The sequence below is a fragment of the Salmo salar genome, chromosome ssa13 (genome assembly GCF_905237065.1).
Source record: "Salmo salar chromosome ssa13, Ssal_v3.1, whole genome shotgun sequence".
NCBI lineage: Eukaryota > Metazoa > Chordata > Actinopteri > Salmoniformes > Salmonidae > Salmo > Salmo salar.
In genome coordinates, this window is record NC_059454.1 from 72779891 (window position 1) to 72800872 (window position 20982).

Below are 20982 nucleotides of genomic sequence, written 5' to 3' on the forward strand. Positions count from 1 at the left end.
TAAATAGTATGGTCTACAGCTTATCATGAGGTATTCTAACTCAGGCGAGTTCCTTAATATTAAAGATATAACCGTGTGTTAGTGAGTGTTTTCTGTGAATTCATGTAAATTCCGAAGCTAATCTACATTTCCTGCAGTATAAGAAAATTCTCAGCAACAAAATAGTGATCAAATTAAGATCCTACATCTGTTCCGTTTTTTTCAGTCGCTTTGGTGCTATTTTCACAAGTATGTGGTGAATTTGAAAAACTAAGTACCAAACTCTAAACTGATAACACTTGTAATATCCCCTATCTTATGTTCCGATTCAGACCCTTTGATTGTGCATTCATTGGGGTTTCACACATCTTTCACCCCTGAGTTGTTAATACAAATTCAATGTTTTAGACCATGACAATATTTTGTTTAGTCACCATTTAGTCATTTTAACTACCATTAAATCCAATAGCGAAAAGATTCAAGATACAAATGTCAAAACTGTTCTTTTTGAAGTGCTGAATAGAATGAACAGTAGATAGTAAATATAACTTTACATTCAGTATTTGACTATAACTTGACATGCACCATTTTTTTAATCATTTGTATCCACTGGCAGGTTGTGAGCATGTTGAGAAATATGTCAGTCTTACAGTTGAATTATTCTTATACAATACATACCTAGGACAAATCATCAGAAATTCTGTATTGTGAAGCAGTTAGCTATTGTAAAAATGTAGCGCAGTATTGTATTCCATTTCTGCCCAATGCAACATTGTACAAGATCACTTTTATGTGACGTGTCAACTGATACAGTAATCCGGTATATCTGCTTGAAATTCATCAGCTTACAGTGTATCAATGACATTCATATAATTAGTGGAATATATTGTTATGTACTGAACATCCCAGATATTTCAGCAGTGCATTGTACACTACACTATAATTCCAAATGGTAGCACATGGAGTGAATCTTTCCACTTTGTCCTATTGAAGCACACTGGCTGATGGAGAATGATGATGTAGTATTTACAGCCACATTCATATATGATTTGATACATTTATGAGGTAAAAATATAAAATGTGTCAGTGTTCAGCAGTTATCAATATATGTTAACTATACACTGGGCACAGATGTCAGTTTCACATCTAGTTTTGATTTACATTTGGTTGAATTCAAAGTGAAATCAATCAAAAATGTCACCCGTCATTGGATTTAGGTCAAAAGTTAAATGAAAAAAATACGAAATTCCATGAGGTTGAGGACTTTTTGCAAATCCAATCAGTGTTCCACCTTGATTCAATGTCATCACATTGAATTTTTGGGTTGAAATTACGTGGAAACAATGTTGATTCAACCAGTTTGGCCCAGTGGTGTAACGTCTGCTTCCAACTCACACCCTCAAACATGTAGGTCCCCTGAACGCAGCTCACTTTCCAGCCAACTTTCCAACTCACACTCTCAACCTAGATCCCCTGCACGCAGCTCACTCTCCAGATCCCAATCACCTGAATTCTAATCACCTGTTCACACACCTGTATGTCATTATCACACACTATTTAGTTGAGCTCTTTGCACCCCCCCTCCCCCCATCACTGTGAGGTATTGTTTGTTTTGTGACACATGGCTTTCAGTGTGCTGGGGTTTCCTGTGAGTTACTCCTGTGTATGGTAGTTTTTCCTCCCTCACTAAAGACACTGATTCTCTGCCTGTACTTTTGCCTATTGTATTTCCTGTTATCTACCTATTGCCTGATCTCCCGGACTATGTTACGAGCCTTTTCCCTGCCTGTACTGTTGCCGTTTTGGAACCCATGTGTATGACCTTCTGCCTGCCCCTGGACCCAGCTACCTGCCTCCTGTGGTCCTTTGCAATAAACACCTGCTGCACTTGAAACCAGCGCTCTGTCTCCCCTCGTTCATTACAAGCAGGTAGGCACTACATTTTGATTCAGTAGTTAGCAGTTTGATTAGGTGATAGTTAATTGTATTGTTAACAAGTGTCAAGAGAATCCATATCAGAAGTGAATATTGCAAAGCAGATACTGCTTTTGAAAAGCAGATACTTAGACTGAATATGATTGTGATTTGGTGCAGTGAATAACTGGCTTTGAATTTGTTTGTAGTAATCTAAATATTTGAAATCTAAACATTCATCTAAAAATAGCAGGTCATGTGTGAATGAAATGTAGGCATATGTGAGTCCTTGTATGAGTTCTAATGTGCAAGTCCTTGTTTGTTCTGTCCTACTGGCATTGAAATGGAAAAGCAAAACCCATCAGTGATTTAGTACAGTGTTTTCTCCCTGGATTAGACATGTAATCTCTACATTGGTTTCAGATTATACTGACTGATTCAGCTGTGTGAGAATTTTTGTGTGTCTGTATGTGAAAGACAGTTTTTGTGTGTGACTCTTCTGGCTCGTGCCAGGCTTCTCAGTGGTGGAGTTTAAAGAAGGCCTGGCGTTGGAGGGGAGAAGCATGAAAGGTGGCCGTTGTTAAACACTGTAACCATAACTAAGAGGCCCATCAGGCTGCCACGTGAGCTATCACACAGTACATTAAAGTACTGGTTCATATATATATATATATATATATATGTATGTATGTATGTATGTGTGTGGCGCATAGCTGTAGCAGTTTGTTAGCTGCACGCCATAGGGATTGGACTGAGGTGTAGGCTACAGGTTGCTAGTGCCACAAACACCCTTAATGTAAATACAAAGTATGTGTTATAAGTGGACAGAGCTGCTGATATTTGAGAGAATACTCTATATTCATACAGACTGAAGTTTCCATGTTTCTAATGCTTTGTGTGGTAATACACTGAACAAATACAGGAAAAGTCCTTTCCTGCACTGCACATTCCACGGCGGGCTGAGTGTCTGCGGGTTTTCACTCCTCCCTTGTACTTGATTGATGAATTAAGGTCACTAATTAGTAAAGAACTCCCCTCACCTGGTTGTCTAGGTCTTATTTGAAAGGAGAAGCCACAAACCCGCAGACACTAGGCCCTCCATGTAATGAGTGACACCACTGCTGTTTGGGCTTGTTGAATGCTAAACCATACCTTTATCATAGCTTTAGTGAAGATTATTGTCTTGGTTGAGGCTGTCAAATTATGACTAGAACATCTTGCTTTTGTGTAACATGCACCAAGGACATACAGTAAGTCCTCTTCATATTATCAACATCTGTTTATACAAACACATGACTAAACCTTACTCTCATCACTGGACCAATATAAGTGGATGACTATTGAAATATTTACTGCACTGTAAAACTGTCACCATAGTGGAGGTCTTCTACAATTATCATAGCTTGTCCCCCATAATGGCTCTGCCTGGGTGTTCAGTTTCTTCCTAATCAGTTGGTTCCTGCACTGGCCCACTTTAGGAGAATGGATCCACAGGACGTAAATACGTCTAATTATGACTGACAGTCACCGTTGACTCGGTTCACATGCAATGGCCCTGGCCGACACTAAGCTGATCAGTCTGCTCAGGATGCACTAAAGCCATCTGTGTGTGCACACACATGTACCTATGGCATACGTGTGCGTGCACCACACACACAGTGATTTGAGGTGTCCAGCTGGCAGAATGACAAATGTGTCAGCATAAAGATTGGCGGGTCCCATTTCCATGGCATTAATTCCAGGGAAGGTCGGGGGAGGAGGTTTGGCCTTTATTTGCACCTGCAACTTCCCAAAGCCATTACAGATGTCCTGGGCTGTATCGAAGAAGACTGTTTGTGATGTCATTGGATGGTACATCATGGGTCAAATCAATGACATTTTCATTGGTATACATACAACTGAGTTTACTCAGTTGTGCTCCCGAGTGGCGCAGCGGTTTGACACTGCATCTCAGTGCTAGTCGTCACTACAGACCCTGGTTTGATTACAGGCTGTATCACAACCGGCCGTGATTGGGAGTCCCATAGGGTGGTGTGCAATTGGCCCAGCGTCGTCCAGGTTTGACTGGGGTAGGCCGTCATTGTAAATAAGAATTTGTTCTTAACTGGCTTGCGTAGTTAAATATAATTACAAAAATGACTCAGCTGGACTGGAGTGTTTTCTTCAATGACTACATTACCTGGTTCCTCTTGACTGTTTCTTCCTAGGTTCCCGCCTTTCTAGGGAGTTTCTCCTAGCCAGCGTGCTTCTGCATTGCTTGCTGTTTGGGGTTTTAGGCTGGGTTCCTGTACAGCACTTTGACATTGGCTGATGTAAAAAGGGCTTTATAAATCCATTTGATTATAATTAATTGAAAAGCCCTGTTTCCCTATCCCAATATCAATAACTCCTTTATCATCCTTTATCAAGAGGGGGGCTAGTGAAGGTTGGGTGGTTAGAATGGGGGCCCATCAAAGTCAAGAGGGGTAGCTGCTTGGGTGGGGATGGTCGGTGTTTTGTAATTACCCTTCACTTTAGCAGATGGTGTTTGGGGGGGGGGTCGACATAAGTACCAGAGACACAGCTGGGTAGAGGGCAGGGAAACTGACCATGGTAACGCTGCTTTTAGTTTACGACCCCCTTAAATATGACTCTTAGCAATGACTCTTACAACAGACAGTGAGGAAAAATACAAATTGACAGCAGCACAGAACTGAGGATGTTGAGAAAGAGAGAAACAACAGAATGTTGCCTATAATTCACAGATCTACATATTCCTTCCACAAAAAAAAACAGACACAAAGACTTACGTTTTCAGGCCCAAAACACCAGCACCACCCGATACAACATAAATAAGGTTCTTTGCAGACCATGTGTTGACTATGGTAATTGGTAAGTCAGACAGCGGGAATGACACAGACAGTAAATCGATGAAAGAGGGTGACCGAGTACCAGGGGTGTCCCCCTCACCCCACCAGGCACAGCCCGCATTTACAGCCCGCAATTACCAACCCAGATTAGGGTTGGTAATTGGCCCGGCCGGCCCCTCCTGTGGATGCTGGCTGGGGGTCTGGCAGCAGAATGCTAATCCAAGAAGTGCCAAGTTAAAGCCATTAGCTGAGCGGTTAGCCCAGCGCCATCTGCACAGAGTTGATTATGGCTAGTGAGAGCCTTGCCAATTGGGGTGTCTTTGTTCTCTGAAAGTACCAGAACTGGAGAGGGGGGGTTACAGGACAACAGTCTCGCTCAGAGGCAGCATCACCCCCATAATGTCTCATGTTGTCTCAGTCCCCTAGCGACACAAGCCTGATTTAGGGGGTGACCTCTGACCTGTGCATTAATAAAGATGAGCTTTGGGGAGAGAAAATGGATGGAGGGGCGTTACACACCTGCCCCTAAACCTGTAATGGGACAGCTGGTCCTCCATTAACCCTTAGACAAATCTCTTTCTATGAAGACACACACTCAGATGCACACACAGTGTACAATACAATGAACAGAGAAACTTTCACTCCTTTGAAAAAGAATAGACGTCACATGAACACTATACTGAGAGCTTGCTGATAAATGTGTGAATTAGACAATTTTTCTGTCCTGCTAAGCATTCAAAATATGAGTACTTTTGTGTGTCAGGGAAAATGTATGGAGTAAAAAGTACATTTTCTTTAGGAGTGAATTAAAAGCTGTCAAATAAACAGTAAAGTACAGATACCCCAAAATACTACTTAAGTACTACCTTAAAGTAATTTACACCACTGGAATGTGCATAATGTTGTAGGTGCAGGGCTATGGCTCTCATCATAGACTTCATTGTTTCTTCAGTCATACCTCAGAAGGCACATCTGTATGATTGACTAAGGAATCATGTTTTTTTTTTTAAATCCGGTGCGATACCCAAGTTAGAGCAATTACATTTCTGATTCTTGGGTGTATTTTTTAAAAAATATTGTAAACAGTAAAACATTATTTTACGAATCTGCGCTTATCGGGGCTCGCGAATAAATTATATTAGCTATGTTGACGCGCGGCATCATGGGATATCAAAGTCCTCCCGGCGGCGCGGCGCCGCCATGTCTTCAAGAGAGAAGCGGTTAATAGCGCTTATCTCTCTCGTGTTCTGTGCTACCGCAATATTCTCTCTAGTTCTCTATTATATTCCAACATTGCTTTACATAGCTTTCATTCTTGGAGTTTGTTGCGTCGCCTGTTATTATCACAGCGGAGAATCTCTCTACGTTAGGTTAGGCCCTCATCCACGCCGTGGTCTGACAATTCCACCCGTGCTGCGACGCTGGTTGCCAGGGATTGCAAACGGAGTACCCACAGCGGGAAGAGTTAGAAGTCGCACCGCCAAGGATTATGTTCGGGAATCAGTAGTATTTACTGACCAACGACGTTTCGAGAGCGCTATTTGTCGGAAAGACGCTGGACACAGTGACTCATTTCTTCTCAGTCCTCGGGATATACTCATGGGAAGTTACATTGGGAAGGCAGAAAGTCCTCCCTCAGTTGTGGGGAGGCCGCGAGCGGGTGCAAGTTCGGGTGCTAACCCCAACGCACGAGAACAACTAACTTTACGCGAAAGATTGGCTCGACCCAACCAGGCTGTCATTACTCCAAACAGAGGACTGTCAATCGGGGGGTGAGTACTGAAATAATATTTACTTAGCTAGCTAACATAACATTTCGCTGATCAGCTAACAGTGGCTAGTTATCCTAACACATCAGCTAACGTAGCTAGTTAACGTTAGCAGGTTTGCCAATGCAACGTGCTAAATTCTGAAGAAAATGTTTCGATTGCGGATCATGTTGCACACATGGTGCAGTTAAACGATTTTAAACGTTAGGAAAGTTATCATCGTAGTTAGTTATCAGTAAATATAAAAACATTTGTTTTGAAATGTATTGAGAAGACTTGCGGCTTCGCCGCAACGCGTCCTAGCATTCCCTCCAAGATTTGAAAATGTGGGAGTTGCTATCGGCTCCATTCCTTGCAAGGCAGGGAGTGTTCCTTCCCACTCAATTCCTGATTGAGACCATACGGTACTTTGGACCGTATGGCACTAACATGCGTTAACTAGTTACTAGAGTAATACACTTTTCTGTTGTAATGATCACTGCAGTTACAACTTTTACAGTCATTTTCAAAACATTGATATGGTTATGAGAGTCGATATGTAAATAAATGGTTGGTCAGAGCTCCCTCTTGACAGAGAAAATGTCCCTATTTTGCTACTTAAAGTCCTTGTGTGGCATATGAAATCAGCTTAGCAATGATCTATGCCAGACAGTTTCTTGTATAGAATGCATTGACCTAAACCTGTGGCCACTCTGTGTACAGGGAGCCCCTTGGCACTATGGGCAGGTTCACCATCACTCCCCTGCGCCACTACCCCCTCCAGCAGACGGGCACCTCCTCTGTGGGCATCCTGCCCCCAACCCAGTGGGACGGCTTCAGAAAGAAGAATATTCTCACCCCTCGCAACTCTCCGGCAGTCCACAGTCCAGTCACAGTGAAGATCGCTAGGCCAGATCACAACACCACTCGATCCCAGTTGTAAGTCATATTGTCTCTGTCTTGCCTCATTTTAATTCTTATATCAAACTTTTTGAAGATCTGTTAGTGATAATGCAAGCAGCTTTATCTTACACTTGTCATCGTTCTGTGGCACATTATTTTAGTGTGTGTGAAGCTTGAAAACATCCTTAGCTGTTGGATGGCCCCACTGACATTTGTTCTGTAATTGCTGCTGTTATGTGTGTGCAGATTTGATCATTTGAACTCCCCGGGAGTCCTTGGCTCTCCAGGCCTGGGGGCCCCTGCAGACCCCTGCTCCAGGGAGACTGTTCTGAGCGTGCTCAAAGAGAGTCGCAAAAGAGTGGTGGAAGATGACAGGAGCTTCACTGCAGGGCAAAAGAGCAAAAGGAGGTATGTGACTACCACAGGATTAAATGCTGTTGTATGGAATGTACCATTGTTCTTCTCACACTTTAGTGTCTTAGTCTTCAAGAGCCACACAATACCATGTCTACACCGTACACCTGCTCTTTGTTCACTTAGGCGCCATGACAGCAGTGGGAGTGCTCACTTGGCATTTGAGCCACTACTGCCCAATGGAGCTCCATCACAGCTGGTGCTGAAGTGAGTAGGAGCAATGCCTGTACAAAAAGTTGTCCGTCTCAGTGATTCAAGTCCTGATACTAAATTTGAATACAAATGTGCTTTCATTCAGTGGCTTCTTAATGTTAGGTGTGTGTGTATATATATATATCTCATACAAATACTGTATCCTCTCCAATCACTCCTGAAATCCTGTTTCCTCTCCTGTGTCGGCCCAGTTCTCTGAAGCGAGGGCTGACTGCTATGGTGGAGGAGTCAACAATGAAGAGATCACGCACCTCCTCCATCAGCTCTGTGAGCTGTGGCCTGACCCCCAGCGGCACCCTGGGCTCGGTCCGCAACTCCATCCGCAGCTCCCTAAGCTCGTCACAAGGCGTTACTCAGGTACCTTTTTATAATTAGGATGGGCAGTACACCTCTGATCGGATTCCTCTGTTTGGGATCAACAGCCATGAGTTCAGTTGAGAGCTCACCAGGGTTTCCATTAGCCATTAAGTGCAGTTTTTAGGAATAAAATAAACAAGCTAATAAATAAAATAGTTTCAGGCCAAATTGACCTGGAGAAAAAAAACAATCCCACTGCAAAATAATGATTTTAATCGACAATACCAGTCGATGGAAATACATTTGACAGTCATGCTTATCGATATATAGGTTAATATGCATAATTTAGTGGAATTGGCTTGTTTGCATTTTCATTACTCATGGTGTGTGCTATTTATCACACACGACAAACAGTCAATTTTGACCGGAATATCACCTCAGACAGCACTAGAGCGGTTTCTCATGTGGCTTCTTTAGCCATACCCCAAGACTCATATGGATGATTGATTTTTAAAAGCCGACTGGTTTAAAACCCAAGTTAGAGCAATTCATTTTCTGAATCGTCAATTTTTTTTTTTTTTACAATTAACTACTGTAAACAGAAACATTTTTCCGCAAAATCTTTGCTCATAGGGGCTCGCAAATCAATTATATTGGCTATGTTGGGGTGGCAGGTAGCCTAGTGGTTAGAGCGTTGGGCAAGTAACCAAAAGGTTGCTAGATTAACTCCCTGAGCTGACAAGGTTAAACTCTGTCCTTCTGCCCCTGAACCACTGTTCCTAGGTCATCATTGTAAATAAGAATTTGTTCTTAATTCTTAACTGACTTGCCTAGTTAAATAAAGGTTAAATTAAAAAAATTTATGGGAGGCATCATGGGAAATCAGTCTTCCGGCGGTGCTACCATGTCTCCAAGAGCGAAGCGGTTCGTAGCACATAACACGAGAAAGATGAGCGCTATCGCAATACTTTGTCTAGTTCTCTATTATATTCCAACCTTTTATATAGCTTTCATTCTTGGAGTTTATTGCATTGCCTGTTATCGCAACTATACTCTACTCATCTAATACATTTGACCTTCATGCTATAAGTTAATTTGCGTAATTTAGTGGAATGAAATTGTCTTGTATGCGTTTTTGTCATTTATCTTATTTATCACACGTGCACAACAGACACCCTATTTTCAGCGGAACATCACCCGAGACACAGCAGCTGCAACTCCTCAGCTCATTGCTGCTGGAGTGAAATGTGCAGTCATTGTGCAGCAATTCTAAATGCAATCACATGTTAAGTTGTTTTGATGGCCACGATTAAAAGGAGTTATATTTTTTTTCTTAACTGATAACTGAAGCGAGCTTCCCATTCACCTTTCAAGTGCAACGGTAGGCAGGATATCAGCATGTCACCCACCACTTTGCAATGTTAGCTTGGAGGCAGTAGGCTATTTTGAAAACATAGATATTGAGGCATGTCTTACCTTGCTTCAAAGAATAGGCAAAATCAAACCAAACATGTGGAGGCAATTATTTTATAAAGACTTCCTTATATGCCATTGAAACCAGTTTCTCTCCTGTTCTATTTGGTTATCATAACTTTCTTTTGTTGTCCAGGAGCCAAAGGCACAATCCTACCGTAGTCATATTAACAACCCATCATAGTTATATCTTTAGAGTCCCCCTGTTTTTAAGTTTCTAACAGATTTTCATCTCTATCACATATGGAACCGCTTGCATCAGGTGCACTGTTTAGAACGGTGTTTTCCTGCAAATTGCATTTTGGGAAGTGTTTGAAAAGGATGTTTTATTGGCTGCTTCATTACAGGAGTTGCATGTTCTGTTAAGATGAATTACCATAATGTAACTGTGATTTGTCATTCTGAACACTGGGTGGACACCCTAATGGGTTACGCACCCAATGGATCTGGTATATTTCTCAAATGGCCGGTAAATTTATATCTTCCCTGTCACGTTGTTCGCCGCCACAATTTCCTAATGGAAACCCTGGAGCTGACCTACACTGATGTATTTTGTCAGAAAACTGGGGTGAGTGCCAACCTAAACCTAATTTTCACGTTTGTTTTAAAGTGGAAAAAAGCCTCTACCCGCAGTCTCTCCCCGCTCTCCAGCCCTGGGTCGTCCCGGTCCCAGACCCCAGAGAGAGCCTCTAAAAAGCCCAGGTATTCACCCTCTCCTCCTAGACAACATTTCTAGGTTCACACGTGTCCTGTGATGAAATGAGAACTGCCATGGCCGCTAGCAGTGTGACATATTTATTTTTTTCCCCCTGTATGTCAGGGAAGAGGACGCTCGCTCACCCAGCTCTGTGTCCTTGGAGAGGTCTGACAAGACGTTGACAGACCCAGCACCAACCACTGGTTAGAACATGTTTATGATGCGTTTTCCACTTCAGATCAGGTTCAGGGCTTTAGTCACGTCCCAAAAGAGACTTAAGTTTTGATTCAAAATAACGGTAGCCACCACATTAAGTCAATGCACTGTATGTCCTGTTACAGGGAAGCTGGCTCCGGCCCCTGAAGTCCCTGTGGCTTCAGCCTCGTCAGGCTCTGCCGGTAGTGGGAAACGGAAACGTAAGATTCCGCTGGTGTCCAGCCGTAGAGGAGACCTAATCTCTTTGGTGAGAAATACTGCATAATAGAACATGTCCTCAAATGGGACATGTAGCTAATCATCTGACAAACAGGAAGTCTTAACATTGATGTTGTCTGCAGCCTCCACCTCCTGAGTTGGGCTACACCATCACGGTGAAAGACCTGGATCAGGAGAAGAAAGCTGCTCTCAGCCAGATCAACACAGTCCTCAAAGAGCCCGGTGAATATTGCCAATTCCCAACTTTTCTAAACCAGTGTCCCAAAAAATATAAGATATTGATTTTGGGCCATTTCTTTTGTTCCAGAGCCAGAGAAGCCTGCTCCAGTAGTGACCACATCTTCTAAGCCTCCTGTGTCAGGCAACCCCACACCCACCCTGCAGGCCAGCCATCTTACCGTATCAATGCCTGCTAGTGTGGCGGCTCCTATCCCCGTCATCAACCTGGACCCCGTCCCCTCAAGCACTGTCACCATGGCCCCAACCTCCACAGCCTCCCCCGTCACCAACCCCCTCCTGGAGTCTCTGAAAATGATGAGGAACAACCCCCTCACCAGTGCTGCTGCTGACAATACTACAGGTCTGTTAATCACATAGCAATAATTTAAAGTTGAGAGCCACTTTTGTTTGGTAGTTGCCGTTGAGTGACGGTTCGTTTATCTGAGTTGTTACTCAAAAGTCTATTTTTCTCTTGTTTTCCCTCCCGCTCCGGCTGTCTCCTTGGTGACAGCAGTGACACCCCCTGCACCACTGGTGCCTGCAGAGCAGAAGTCGAAGACCAGCTTGTCTGCTCCCCAGCCTGCACTACCCTCCCTCTCCCAGCCTGCACTACCCTCCCTCTCCCAGCCTGCACTACCCTCCCTCTCCCAGCCTGCACTACCCTCCCTCTCCCAGCCTGCACTACCCTCCCTCTCCCAGCCTGCACTACCCTCCCTCTCCCAGCCTGCACTACCCTCCCTCTCCCAGCCTGCACTACCCTCCCTCTCCCAGCCTGCACTACCCTCCCTCTCCCAGCCTGCACTACCCTCCCTCTCCCAGCCTGCCAGCACCATGCCCTCTGCCTTCACCCAGGCGCTGAGCCAAGTCACCAAGGCCCCCAGCAGTGTCCCCATCCTGGGTGGAGCAAGCCTGTTTGGAATGGCCAATCCACTGACTGCCCCGTCCTCCTCACCGGCCCCCACCACAACCACAACCGCCACCACAGAAACAACCAGTAGTAATAATCCCCTCCTGGCCTCGGTGTTCAAGCCCATCTTCGGGGCCACGGCCCCAGCCTCAGAGGGCACACCTGCTCTTCCCACCTTTAAACCCATATTTGGAAGTGCCACAGCCACCAGTGCTTTCGGACAGCCAGCCTCCACCTCAGCCCCCTCCAATGCCAGTGCATCTGCCACAGTGTTCAGCAGGCTAACCAACAGTAGTACAGTGGCCCCAGCCGCCTCCCTGTTCACTGGGCTGTCTAATAGCACCGCCCCCTCCACCAACCCAGCCGCCCCGCCATCTGTCAAGTCTCTGTTTGGAAACTGGAGTGCGCTGCCTGCAACGACTGCTGCCACAACCACTGCCCCTGCCACAGGAAGTACCTTCCAGTTCGGCACCGCCTCCACCACAGCTCCTGGACCCACCCTCAGCTCCACCACAGCCGCCACCACTAGCAACAGCGGCTTTTCGTTTGGTGCGATGACCACCACCTCTGGCGCCACTCAACCTGCCCCCTCAGCCACCGCCCAGGGGGGATTCACCTTTGGCCAGCCTGTAGCCACCCAGAACTCTACCACCGCATCCTTCGGTGGCTTTGGCATGGCCACTGCAGCCGCAGCCACTGCTACTGCTTCTGCACCTGCAAACCAGTCCACTTTCACGTTTGGGAAGTCGTCGTTCGAAGCTCCGGCGGCATCGGCGTTCCCCAGTGCGATTCAGGCCCCGGCTGCTACTGCGGCAGCTAATCCTTTCACATTTGGGTCACCTGCCACTGGGGCCACCCCTGCTCCTTTTGCTTTTGGCGCGGCTGCCACTACGGCGGCCTCTACCTTTGGGACCACCACTAAGCTGGCATTTGGAGCAAACTCCACAGGTTTTGCATTTGGCAACACCACGGGCACCCCAGCAGCCCCGGCCTTTGGCTCTGCCACCCAGACTGTCGGCATACTCCCAGCCTCCGCCCCAACTTTCTCGTTTGGTGGTGTGTCCACACAGCAGGCCCCTGCTACCCCTGCCCAGCCAGCCACTGGAGGATTCAACTTCGGCGCAGCCATTTCAGGCACTCAGTTTGGAACCTCTAACCCCACAACACAGACGCCAGGCTTCAACTTTGGTTAGTAGATCTAGTATAATATAAGACCCACTCTTTTACTGATTATGATTTCAGGAATTCACAAATTTTTATCAATTCTGCATTTGGTGGCAGAAGTAGTACTTTACATTTTTGGCCAATTCATAGGACCAGTTCAAACAAGTTTGTATTTTATTTTAATCCCTAATTGTTCATTTATTGCTGTCACATGTACAGGGATGGCTACCCCTGCTTTTGGCCAGAGCACAGCTGCAGGTCCTGTCCCCTTTGGAAGCCCAGGAACTCCAGTCCAAGGATTCAGTGCTATGGGATCCTCATCATTCGGTAAGAAAATAACCGGGGGGGGTTATTATTATTATTATTATTATTCAGGTTATTACTTATAAATATTCATCAACAAATGAAGAAATGCCAGGTTGGAGAGGATCTGTTGCATTGTCATATTGACGCAACATTAATGGAGTCAAATAAAGATGTATGCTGTCCTTGTCTGTTGGCTTTCCTGTATATCATTTTGTTTAAATACAGATCCTATTTCGATGCAGAAAACCATTCAAATGAGGTTCGATGGGTTTCTCCCAGTTTTCCCGAAATATTCGCAAAAGTCACAACCCTGCTGCTGTGGTTATCTGGTGGCATTGACATATTCTTCAGAGAAGATGCTGTAATAATGTAGTCTAAGCTACTGAAAACAGGCCTTTTGACAAGTTACATCATGACGGGACTGTTTGAATTTTATTATAGAGATGGAGTCCAGGCAGGCTACTTTAGGAAGCTTTTTGAGTGGACATACACAGCGTGACCAAAAGTATGTGGACACCTGCTTGCCAAAGATTGAATTCCAAAATCATGGGCATTAACATGGAGTTGGTCCCCCCCCCCCCACCCTTTGCTGCTATAACAGCCTCCACTCTTCTGGGACGGCTTTGCACTAGATGTGGGAGCATTGCTGTGGGGACTTGCTTCCATTCAGCCACAAGCATTAGTGAGGTCGGGCACTGATGTTGGGCGATTAGGTCTGGCTCGCAGTCGGCGTTTCAATTCATCTCAGTTGCTTGATGGGGTTGAGGTCGGGGCTCTGTGCAGGCCAGTCAAGTTCTTCCACACCGATCTCGACAAACCATTTCTGTATGGACCCCGCTTTGTGCACGAAGGCATTGTCATGCTGAAACAGGAAAGCGCCTTCCACAAGCAGAATTGTCTAGAATGTAGTTGTATGCTGTAGCGTTAAGATTTCCCTTCACTGGAACTAGGGAGCCCGAACCATGAAAAACAGCCCCAGACCATTATTCCCCCACCTCCGAACTTTACAGTTGACACTATGCATTGGGGCAGGTAGCGTTCTATTGGCATCCGCCAAACCCAGATTCGTCTGCCAGATGAAGTGGGATTCATCACTCCAGAGGACGTGTTTCCAGAGTCCAATGGCGGCATGCTTTACACCACTCCAGCCCATGCTTGGCATTGCGCATGGTGATCTTAGGCTTGTGTGCGGCTGCTTGGCCATGGAAACCCATTTCATGATGGAAACCCATTTCATGAAGCTCCTGACAAACAGTTATTGTGATGACGTTGCTTCCAGAGGCAGTTTGGAACTCAGTAGTGAGTGTTGCAACCGAGGACAGATGATTTTTACATGATTCAGTGCTCGGCGGTCCTGTTCTGTGAGCTTGTGGCCTACCACTTTGCTCCTAGATGTTATCACTTCATAATGGCAGCACTTACAGTTGACCAGGGCAGAAATTTGACGAACTGACTTGTTGGAAAGGTGGCATCCTGTGACAGTGCCACCTTGAAAGTCACTGAGCTCTTCAGTAAGGCCATTCTACTGCCAATGTTTGTCTATGGAGATTACATGGCTGTGGGCTCGTTTTTTTATACACCTATCAGCAACGGGTGTGGCTGAAATAGAGTAATCGACTAATTTGAAGGCATGTCCACATACTTTTGTGTGTGTATATATCTCAGCAAAAAAAGAAACGTCCTGTCAGTGTCAATTGTGTTTATTTTCAGAACTTAACGTGTAAATATTTGTATGAACAAAATAAGATTCAACAACAGACATACTGAACAAGTTCCACAGACATGTGACTAACAGAAATTGAATGTGTCCCTGAACAAAGGGGGTGTCAAAAGTAAGTCAGTATCTGGTGTGGCCACCAGCTGCATTAAGTACTGCAGTGCATCTCCTCCTCATGGACTGCACCAGATTTGCCAGTTCTTGCTGTGAGATTTTACCCCACTCTTCCACCAAGGCACCTGCAAGTTCCCGGACATTTCTGGGGGAATGGCCCTAGCCCTCACCCTCCGATCCAGCAGGTCCCAGACTTGCTCATTGGGATTGATCTGGGCTCTTCGCTGGCCATGGCAGAACACTGACATTCCTGTCTTGCAGGAAATTGTGCCCAGAACGAGCAGTATGGCTGGTGGCATTGTCATGCTGAAGGGTCATGTCAGGATGAGCCTGCAGGAAGGGCACCACATGAGGGAGGCGAATGTCTTCCCTGTAACGCACAGCGTTGAGATTGCCTGCTATGACAACAAGCTCAGTCCGATGATGCTGTGACACACCGTCCCAGACCATGATGGACCCTCCACCTCCAAATCGATCCCGCTCCAGAGTACAGGCCTCTAACACTCATTCATTTGACTATAAATGCGAATCGCCCCTGGTGAGACAAAACCGCGACTCGTCAGTGAAGAGCACTTTTTGCCAGTCCTGTCTGGTCCAGCGACGGTGGGCTTGTGCCCATAGGTGACGTTGTTGCCAGTGTTGTCTGGTGAGGACCTGCCTTACAACAGGCCTAAAAGCCCTCAGTCCAGCCTCTCTCAGCCTATTGCGGACAGTCTAACTCGGGGCAGTTGTTGCCATCCTGTACCTGTCCCGCAGGTGTGACGTACCGATCCTGTGCAGGTGTTACACGTGGTCTGCCACTGCGAGGATGATCAGCTGTCTGTTCTGTCTCCCTGTAGCGCTGGCTTAGCCGTCTCTTAGTACGGACATTACTAGTATGGGCATCTTTCTTTTGGTGTTTTTCAGTCAGTAGAAAGACCTCTTTACTGTCCTATGTTTTCATAACTGTGACGTTAATTGCGTACCATCTGTAAGCTGTTAGTGTCTTAACGACTGTTCTACAGGTGCATGTTAATCAATTGTTTATGGTTCATTTAACAAGCATGGGAAACAGTGTTAATCCTTTTTACAATGAAGATCTGTGAAGTTATTTGGATTTTTACAAATGATCTTTGAAAGATCAAGTCCTGAAAAGGGGACGTTTCTTTTTTTTGCTGTGTGTATACACAAACACGTATAGGCCTATAGAGAATCAGCGAACATGCACGAATTTGTCAGTCAAAGCCACCAGTGTATGTCAGACACAAAAAATATTTGTCCTTCAAAGTAATAAAAAAAACCTAGGCCTACCTTAGGCTTTCCGAAAGTAGGCTATAAGATAATTTATTGACAAGGAAAGTAAAATGGGGACAGACATGCATGTAACCAAATGACAGGGATTAATGATAAATTGCCTGTTTTACAAACGGTAGGCTACCACTTGGGCATACACAAGTGCATTGCCGGCCGACACTATAGCCTAGGCTACTATTCTACTTTGCGTGGATTGGAGGGCAGCAGTTTTTTTGGTGTCGCCTAGGTTGGCATAGCGGCCGGGCCTGATCAGTCTAGAAATGTAAAAGATTCCGTATCAGACTATATCATGACAGGTTGGAGAGGATTGGCGCATTATCCATTTGACACATTAGCGCATTATAGGCCTCATAGAATGAATAATGAATGAATAGTCACACATCCAACCTTAAAAAAAATATATATATATATATATTTACTAGCAAGCAATGAAAACCTGCATTGTATAAGAAGTCTACATGTCAAACAATTTTTATACTGAAGTGCCACAGCCCGTAGCGTTCTACAGCCCCGATCATCTAGTGGATTAGCTGCTCCAGCATCAAAGGAAAGAGGCGGCGACGTAGAAAGTTTAATAGATTGTGTAAACTCCCACTATTAGGCAAAGTTCATCTACATGAAAATAAAGTTCAGAATTTGAATTGACAGTTATTTTGTTTTCATGGTCTTCCATAAGTTACAGTAATTCAATTACCATCATCCTTATTTCTTTTTGACTCTGATAAACTGTGGTGGTTCTAGTCAACAGCCAGGTGCATTTTTGTGTTGACATGCTAACTCTCTTGTTCTTTGTGACCAGGCTCTCCATCAGCTCCTTCGTTCTCCATCGGCGCTGGCTCCAAAACATCAGGGGCACGCCAGAGGCTACAGGCCCGAAGGCAGCACCCCAGGAAGAAGTAGCCTAACCAGGTGTGGTAGCATCTGGCATAGCCTGGAAGCCCTTACCCATTCAGCACTGCCATGACATCCTCCAGAGGAGCTGAACTGATACTTCCATTGCTAACACATTGTAACCCCAGTCAGACCAACAGCCCTCCCTAGCCTTCTGTTCCCCTGGCCGGGCTGGCCCCCTTTGTGGTACAGGGTTAGCAGAGGAGCACACACTCCTACTAGGCTGTCTACCGCTCTACTGACAGTGTAGCCACTCTCACAGTGACGAAAAGAAAGGGGGATATGAGGCAAAACGATAGTCTGTTAAACTTGAAAGAGAAAAGACTTTGAGGGAAGCATATCCAATTAAAACAACTTTCTGTCCCGGCTTTAGGATTTCCCCTACTACGCCTGTTTCATGACACATTTTTGACAGTCGAATCGAGACGCGTGCTTACACTTGTTAATGTATGAAATTCTAAGCAGGGCTGTGTTAATGGCTATAGAAGAGCTGAACGTGTTTTTCTGACATGTGCCCATGGTCAAGATGGGGCTCACATACAGTATGATCTGTGTGGATTTATCCAGCTGTACATGGTAACCATACTATATAGGAGATGTTGACAGTTTAGAGATAATGAATTGTTTATTTTACATTTGAAAGACATTTTTTATTTGGGTTAATTTAGACGTATGTGGCATCTCTGCACTAGTTAGGCCTTAGCTGTTTTGAATGAGTGCTTGGTGTATTGGTCCCAGATATGCCCTTTTTATTATTGTACAGTATCACAGACACTGGGAAGCATTCCTGCAATGTAGTTTTTATACTTGTTTGATCCTGAATGACAGAATAAGGTGAACAATAAAATCCTTTATCAGAATGCCATCATGGGATCAGTTAAACATAACACATGTATACATAATGTGGAGTCCCAGGGTAGTAGTCATTAATGGGTCACCATTGTGTTGGTGTAAATAGGTTACCCTGGACTTGTGCTGAAAACCAAAGCCAATACTTAAGGTTTGACCTACAAAATAATCTCTTCTACCACTTAGACCTTTCATGGGTCCTTTTTGTACTAGACTATCTCTCCTTTTCCCCACTACTCCTGCTCTCACCATAATGATGGGAGGTGGGGGCATTCAAAACAGATCTGGGGACTGGTTGAGAATCTTAACAAATCCTTCCTTTTTTTCCTTGAAGTAACTTCTGAGCATTGTATTACATTGGCTGGGTAAAAGCAAGCTACTGTACTTTCCTCCTAACCTAGGTATTACTACAAGGAAGTAAGGATGCATTTTAAACGCGGTTATTAAGAGCAGGTGTGTGCTATGGGAGGGATGGGTAACGTGGTCCTGGAGAGCCATAGGGGATGGAGTCTTCCCCAGCACTGAACACAGATTCAACTAGTCACAGTCTTGATTGATGAAGACCCTGCTTGATCAGTGAAAGCCAGTGTTGTAAGTGTTCCTCACAATGACATGGCACAGAACAATTTCTATCTTCAATGCCAGCCCCACTTTCATCTGACTGGCAATGATAGAAACTACAAACATCTGGGCACTGTACCACAAGACCCCTGCATCTGTATACTATCAAGACAAAGACGAGTGCATTTATAAGAGAATTGAATTTGGAGTTTACATGCTCCCCTCTTAAGGGTTGCAGATAGACATACTTTACGTGCGCCTTCAGCAGTCAAACCGCTTTCCCCTCCCCTGTATGATTCCCCTCAAGTCTTTTCTGGTGATTTTAGCTTGTTACTATTTTTGCCTCGGTGAGTCTGGCTTGGAGGAAGTAATGTGGTGAATGGCGGCATATTGCTAGTGCCGGACGTGGTTTTACCCGCATGCTCAATGGGTGAGGTTCTGAGTTTTGTTGGGACTGTAACAGTTTATTGATGAATGTGTTTGAGTGTGACAGTACAACTGGATTCACTAATGTGCACAGCAGGAGAGGTGTTCTTTTCATTAATGCTGGATCAAAACTCAGGACTAAAGGAACTGGAGGGGAATTGTCTTTCAAGTCAAACCTAACCTCTTTGTGCGCTAACCATGACTAACCATGTAGGTTACAAAAATTACCTCGGGTGTTGAATCGGTTCTTAATTGGTCCGCCCCTCTTGAGACAGAACTAGGATTTTTGAATACTAATTTTTAATCGGAACCTCTCCTGGTCGAGCCAATTAGGCTAGTTATTGTGAGGGGTGTATGAGTGTGTGTGGGGGGCATGATTTGGCTAAATAGTGTCAAAGTACACAAACTTTATTTTTGTATTAAGGCAGGTTGCCTTTTAGAATTCCTTCAAGCTTGGCTCACTGAGACAATTGGTCTAGTTTATAGAATTTTTCTAGTTCGTTAAGGTTTCCTCAACCGTAATGAAATTGTGGAATAAAAGCGTCTAAAAGTTTCCCTTTGTAAGAGCTCCACTTTTTTATAGGAGGGCATACTGGGTCTGCTACTGTATGGGTACTGTAAAGGAATGCTGTCTGTCTGATCATTGTGTATAGTACAAGCCTGACAAATGTGAATTGTGTTGCTTTAGACTTGAATGAGACTTGTGGCTTTGTGTGTTACTGTGTGAGGTGTGTGTGTATAGAAAGACTGACTTAAATGTGAGTTTATTTTTGATGGGACTAAAGTCCCCTGTTCATTCTTTTAAATTATATTTTAAAATGCATCATTCCAAGATGTAACTATGTATGATACCCATGTTATACTTAAATCCCTTTAACAATTGATAGCACCCCACCTCAGTTATCAGGAAGTGAAGTGAGATCAATGAAGTCTGCCCTGTGGTCATTTTTGACTGATAGCTTTTGAAAGAAGGCTGTTTTGTTTTGCTCAGTTAACTACTTGTTTTTACATCTTGTGATATCTGCTTATGACAGATGGGTGGACAATGTGCTGAAGGTCAACTCAAACCATATTTAATGTCCTGGCCACCTTGTTTGTTCCCATAGACAGGACTTTATCATTGTCTTAGCTTGTTGGTCCATATCTTGCGTATGCAGAATTTGTAAAGCACAAAACATTGAATGTAGTATATTTAACCACACTGTCACATTTTTGGGTTCATAATCCATTCACACTTTTGTGCTTTACCCATTTGTAAATTGAACAGTCATTTACCCTTGTGCAGAGCTGTGTAAATAAGTCATGATTAACATTTGGACCTATGGCTGTACATAACTATGGATTTAATCAAGGGCCAAAGCTTTTCCTTGTGTTTTTATTTTGTTGAAGCTTCAAATGACAATGTTGACTTTAAAACATGTAAAGTGTTAGAGGTATATTACTGTGAATGGGAACGCAAACATCTGCTCACAATGGGCAATTCGAGAGAAGTGAATGTGCAGACATGGGCAGCGTATTATAACATTCTCCCCTCTGCTCATGTCTTAGATGTACTGGTTTTAAATAAAATATGATAAAGATATCTTAGTGACTGGTCTGTCTGAACATCTCTA

At 44.5% G+C, this 20982-nt stretch overlaps 1 protein-coding gene across 3 annotated transcripts; it reads left to right on the forward strand.

Annotated features, from left to right (window-relative positions):
- The first annotated feature begins 1795 nt into the window (after window positions 1-1795).
- LOC106567693 (nuclear envelope pore membrane protein POM 121) lies at window positions 1796-20956 on the forward strand. 3 transcript variants are annotated; one of them, XM_014137283.2, is made up of 13 exons: window positions 1796-1908; window positions 7214-7429; window positions 7640-7801; window positions 7934-8014; window positions 8212-8377; window positions 10401-10492; window positions 10611-10690; window positions 10829-10950; window positions 11045-11144; window positions 11230-11502; window positions 11653-13236; window positions 13432-13539; window positions 17442-20956. In XM_014137283.2, the coding sequence occupies exons 2-13, from the start codon at window positions 7230-7232 to the stop codon at window positions 17540-17542; spliced, it is 3069 nt and encodes a 1022-aa protein (XP_013992758.1). In that variant the 5' UTR covers window positions 1796-1908; window positions 7214-7229; the 3' UTR covers window positions 17543-20956. The 3 variants fall into 3 exon arrangements, with proteins under 3 accessions (XP_013992758.1, XP_013992756.2, XP_013992757.2); XM_014137281.2 differs by lacking the exon at window positions 1796-1908 and adding an exon at window positions 5899-6514; XM_014137282.2 differs by lacking the exon at window positions 1796-1908 and adding an exon at window positions 5899-6514 and having other exon boundaries at window positions 11656-13236.
- Window positions 20957-20982: the final 26 nt, after the last annotated feature.